We start from the raw sequence: 6,000 nt of genomic DNA, 5'->3' as shown, positions 1-6,000 counted from the left end.
GTGGGGGATGCAACCCCTTGCGACATGTCTCCCGAGACATCTCGGAATTCAGGAATTTAACAACATATGTGCTTCTGTTTTGTGATACTAATATTTTCAGTTTTACTGTTAAAAAATTAATTAATTAATAATTTATATTAAAAAAGAAGCATCTCCAAGTACCCGTCTCTTATTTTTCAAAAATAGACGTATGTATAGCAGTACTAGTCTCTCATACTAGTACCAGTACCAATCTCCTGGCAACCTTGCTATCTATAAATTTAGATTCCATACCCAACAATTGCCATTAAAAAACAATGATTAGCAACTATTTACAACTAATTCCTAATAGCTACCGACACATTGACAAAAAATTAACACCATCGGTTACAAACATAGTAACAATAAACAAACCATAGCAATTGCAAATTAAGAGATTAGGGATTTCCCAAACATCTTCGCTCTATACAGCAAAAAAATAGGCCCTTGAATAATTTAAAATGATTGGGATGATGGTTTATTTTTACTTGAAAAATAATATACAAGTGTTATTAAAGTAAAGAACTTAGCAATTGCTTTTTAGTTTACCAATGACATTTATAAATTTTTCAAATTTGAAAATTTAATAAATGGACAGAAGATACCCGACTAAGCCTTTCTGATTTAAATCACATTCCTTGTGAGTGCATTATATCGTAGTATTTGACTACTGATGTAACAGCAGTATCAAAAACCTCGTTCCATTTCAAAACTAACCTGCAAATCAGCAAAATTATTTCCTGACATTACATTCTTTTTCAGGACATTTAACTAATTACAAAAAAGAACCAAATTGATGGTGGACAAGAACTAACTTAAATCAGTGTCTATGCACTATTCGATATTGATGAAACAAAATAACACCCATGCCACGTCAAATTGAATACACAACAAAGTTGACAGAGTTTACCAAGTCTTAATACAATTCTTGCAAAATTAATTGTGGAGACTGATTAAAGGCTATAAAGAAAATTTAATTACTCCCCCAAAATGGCAAGTGGCATTGAATAGCCTTCACCTGCAGTTGTCTATGCTGAACCATCAGATTAGTTGCAATATTCAGCGTGCCTCCCAAATTTACTAAAGCATAACCAATTACATTCGCACAGATATAAATGCATGCAGTACACCTTATATGCATTTAGCTTCTGGAAGTCCAGCATGGAAATTAAACATCATACTAAATGCTAGGTCCTGTCATTCATACACTACCGGTTAAGAAGCCACGAATTTATGGGGCTTCCTGGTTCCCAAACTCTCTCTGAATATCCTCAAATGAAACATTTGCAGAACCTCTCTTTTTGGCCTTCTGTTGTGAGGGGTGCGGTGCCCAGCCAGTCATATAAATGACCTGATTAATGTAGCAAAATTTGTGGTTACCAGCATGCTCATATTAGTGAACAAAAAGGATGTTAACAAATGTTATTGCCATTATCTGACCTGAAATGTAGCTGGGATAGTTCCATCCTCAGCTCCAAACATGGACTGATAAATAGCAGCAGTTGCTAAAGCAGTATCCCTTTTTAATATCTGGCTAAGTACAAACAATATAATTTTTGTTATCCATTAAGCCAAGCATTCAAAATTAAATGGATCTGGTTGCAGAAGGGAACCTTTAAATCAGAATAAATAGTACTAGAAGGCTAGGCTCACGTGATTTCTCTGCAGAAGGGCATTGGTTTCACCAATCGAACGAAGATGCTCAATAAGTTCCAGAGCTGTTCCCCAAGTCAAGGTAAGAACACATGTACACATAAACTTGTCAGTTCCCAGTAGAAAATCAGAAACATGTCAGCAGTTGAATATGATACTCAAAAAGTTTCTCAATAAAACAAAAAAACAAAGTATCAGTTAAAACTTCTATATGGATACCAACACCAAAGGAGTACAAATCACAACCATGTCAAGTTATAACACATCATCCTTTGCGATATCTCTCGGAGATATTTAAGATGTAAGAATAATTACCTTCCCTGATTTTGGCACATACGACAAGAAACATTATAATTTATATACATCATGCAAGTATCCAGATGAATTTTGACCAAAGTCAATATTTTAGCCAAATTGTGATCATCTTTCCTTTCCAGGTCTTCAGGTTGTTCTATATTAGTCCTTTTGTCCAGTAACGGTGTTTGCAGGATCTTTATAGGCAAATATAGCCAATGAGGAAATCAATCATAGGAGCTCCAGCACAAAAAGTGCAACAAAATTACAAAAGCTTTTGGAGTTCCTCTAGGAGAGTGGCAATGGAAGCAAGATCTGAAAGTGGTTAAAAAAGGAATAAAAAGGAATAAATGAGGTTAAGAGAAAGACTGTGGAACACAATTTGGCAGATGCTAGACAAATCTCCTTCAGAATGCATTCCTTTGGCTTTGCCACAGATTTTCTCCACTTCAACTTGAAACCAAAGACAACTTTAGACACTAAAAATCCTAAAAGGTCATTGTAACAAACACCCTAATTTTTTTTTTGAATTCTTTTTGCCAAATGAAACCACAACAAGGACCAAGCAATGAATATGCAAAATAGAGAATTTTCCGCTTTCACTGATTCTGATATAAGTTGCAATATGTTTGTTTTTTGCTGTTACAAGCCTGCTACAATTTGCAACATATCTCTTTTTTGCTGTTACAAGTTTGTTGTGTATATGCATACAAAGAAAGAGTCAACACTTCACCAAATAAACATTCAACTGAAATACATTTACAAATACCTGGAAAACTTGATAAGAAATTGGTTGCAGGTCTATTATTGCTGATTGTAGGGCATGACAGCATCATCAGTCTTCAAGAAATTCATCATTCCATCACATGAGTTGATTCCTTGCTATAGCAACCAGCTAGATGAACACCATGCTACATTCAGTGCTCAAAATGGTTGTCAAACTGTTAATATTAAGACCTGGAAATTAAACGAGAGACCTGTGTAACACTTGGCATCTCTTGCACTCAAAGGCAGCCCTGAAACAACAAACTCTATTCCCCAAAATATGCATTAAAACACCCTTCAGCTGTAGAGAAAGATGTTATATGTTTCCTGCTCCTCCAAAACAGAGTCAATGTCAATGCACAAGCAGCTACAGGACCATATATTAATTTCAGTCAATCCAGTTTATATCTGGACATTGGACATAGGCAACTTGACTAGAAAGAAATTGCTAATTCCTCATCAAACTCTGTTATCTCAATTCCCAAAGTTTGAGTAGCTTGAGCTTTGCCTAGACACCACCCCTATAGGCTCAGAAACCACCAAAAACACAAGGCGCTTACCCCTGCAACTGTCACGCCACATTCAAAGCAAACAATGCTTATGGTACAGCATTCAAGGATGCAACATGATCAAACCTCAAGTTAAAAACCAGCAATAAAGTCAAATTGCCCAAAGAGTCACTTGCACTAAGTTCCACGCCTTCACCCTCGATCCACTTCAAGCTAACCAGGTTGTACAGCCCAGCTAGGGCATCACTAGAAGAAAACACAAGTTGTACGGACTGAAATGAAAACTCAGAAAAAACCACCTTCGATCACAACAAGACTCATAATAAACACCCAAACCAAACCTCAAAGTCTCCACAGAAAACAACAAACTCCATTGAAGCTCCAATGTAATTTCTGAAGTGAAACCACCATAAACCAGCTAGGAAGGATCTGTCACCACCAAAACCAGCAAACTCAAGAAGGTTTCGTCCACAAAGGTTTTTGAGAAGAACACATATTCTCTCCAAGATGCTGAAGCAAAATCAAATTCATCAGCAACCAAACAATGAGCCCTCAACGTCCTTCTATAGCTTTTTGAAGCAATAAAATATTACTTTTTTCCTTAAATGCTCCAAAACTCCTTTTATAAAATAAATAATGAATTTCATGGGAGCGCTTTTCACCTTTTTGTGTAATAATAATGTTTTCTCATGAATAAAGTCTCTTTTCTAAAGCATCCATTAGAAATACCTTTTCAACACCTTTAAAATGAGCTGTTACACTTAGTTGTCCCTTCTAATAAATTCCAACATTAGACAACATAAGTGCAATAATAATTTAAAATTTCAATAATATAACCAAGCTGCACAAAGCACCCAAAAGATATAATTTTGAAATTTTGATCAATACCAAAGTGAAATTCAAGACTAGGGACGATGATTGGAGGCAACTAAGTGAATTTCTAAAAATAGTCTGCTACTCCAAGAAGTTTGGAGAGCACCCAAAAGGTCAAAAACCGATTTCAAAAGCATCAAAGGGCTCCATCTAACCAATTGAACTCAAACCCAAGAACAATTGCTTTGCAAAACTGATCAAATGAAATATCCCCTATGGATATTTGCTCCATTTTTTACCAAATGCTCCACAATAATTTAGACAAACGGTTTGCATGAACTGATTTCTATTCATCCAATATCTTTGCAAACGGAATATAATGTAAAATAATAAAATCACTGGCTAGAATAGAGATCAGAAATAAAATATGTATATTGTCATCAAAAAAGATATATCTTTACAACCTTCAGCAAAATAACAGAATTAACTTTCCAATCATAAACACAGAACTTACAGAAAGATTGGATGTACCGAAAACTTCCCAATCACAAATACAAGATGTAAAGAAGGATTGGAAATCCACATACCAACAGCAGATATGTCTGATATCTTCAATAAACACCAGCAAGAGTAGATCTTTCACCACCGTAGCTAGTCTTCTTCAAGAGGGATTTCGTCCTCAGGAAGGCTGATATGGACCAAGTTACAACCAAGAAATGAATAAACCCAACACGCTCAAACAATCCTCTCGATGCTCTTTTATAATTTCTTGAATGTCCCTTGGCCTTCCATTTCCTCTTGCCTTTCCATTTTCTTTTCTTTTATTTCACTTTTGAATTAAAGGTGACTTGATTTGATATTAAGTCACTTAAGTAATTATAAAATATTATCCTTATGATGTACTTTTTTTAAAGGAATAATATTAAATAATTACACTAATGGCTTATTAAATAATTAAACATGCTTTTAATTATTTAATTATATCTTAAGCCAAAAGGGGGCATTACAAGTCCTCCCGCCCAAAATTTGCTTATCCTCAAGCTATTAGCACCAAGATCCCATACCAATCTTTGAGGCTGCCATGATCTTATGCTAAACTCATTGCCTGGTACTATCATCTCTTGATTCCTTCAGAAAATCATTTGAATGATTGTTTGAAAGAATTCAGCAAAAACATTCACAACCACTATTGAATTCCCTATGATTTTAGAATTCCAAGTCAATCTCAGGGAGAAGCCACCATGTTGACGGTACACCACTCTGATTATAACAAGCTGACTTGTGTCCTCAATTTGTATCCTCAACTCTTGGAACACCGAGAAGTGCCCAACATCATAACCCAAACTGGAATATCTGGAGAAACTAAACTTGATATTAGGAAACAAACAATGAGCCAACATCTCAATGGAATCTGTCATCATCAACCAATGTAGGAATGGTATTTGGTATAATTCTCTCCACCATCAACATTAAAACCTATGAGAACTCACCATTAATCTGCCCACAATCAACCCAAACCAAACTTGATTGCTGATCAAAGGGAAATCTATTCATTCGCAAATCATAGATTGTTATTCTACGAAGAACTATGGGAACAACAACATTACTAGTATAAAGCTCACAACTCCCATTCTGTCTCAACACTATACTGTTGTGCTCGGCTTCGTCTACATCACTAGAATTGGATGGAACTCCATCATCCATCTCAAAAAAAGGATTGTTATGAATCAAATCATCATCAAAATCAAACAAAGGATTATCAAACCATTGTTCTTGCTGATCCAAATTTCTCATTTCTGATTTTGGGCAAAGTTGGTCTGAACAAAAAGTTTCAAGTATGCTATCAAGCTCTTCAATCGTCTCTTGGATCTCCTCGACCACTCCCTTATTCTTTTGCTCCCAAAATTGTTTAGTCACAATAAACTAATTTTCTGTTTGTTGTAGGGTC

The 6,000-nt window shown here is 35.4% G+C and overlaps 1 protein-coding gene across 4 annotated transcripts in view; it reads right to left on the bottom strand.

The window, feature by feature from the left end:
• Positions 1-470: 470 nt before the first annotated feature.
• Positions 471-6,000, bottom strand: part of LOC131036811 (putative methyltransferase At1g22800, mitochondrial) — a 151,222-nt gene continuing 145,692 nt past the window's right edge. For 2 of the 4 annotated variants that reach the window (XM_059221487.1, XM_059221486.1), the window contains 3 exons: positions 1,672-1,736; positions 1,459-1,548; positions 839-1,369 (listed from right to left, as the gene is read on the bottom strand). In XM_059221487.1, the coding sequence (XP_059077470.1) occupies positions 1,250-1,369; positions 1,459-1,548; positions 1,672-1,736 (275 nt within the window). In that variant the 3' untranslated portion in view covers positions 839-1,249. Of the gene's footprint in view, positions 736-838; positions 1,370-1,458; positions 1,553-1,671; positions 1,737-6,000 lie in introns of those variants that run through there. The other 2 variants (XM_059221485.1, XM_059221488.1) reach the window with 2 other exon arrangements.

The sequence above is a fragment of the Cryptomeria japonica genome, chromosome 5, assembly GCF_030272615.1.
Source record: "Cryptomeria japonica chromosome 5, Sugi_1.0, whole genome shotgun sequence".
NCBI classification, from domain to species: Eukaryota; Viridiplantae; Streptophyta; class Pinopsida; order Cupressales; family Cupressaceae; genus Cryptomeria; species Cryptomeria japonica.
This window is presented reverse-complemented; position numbering and strand designations above follow the sequence as displayed.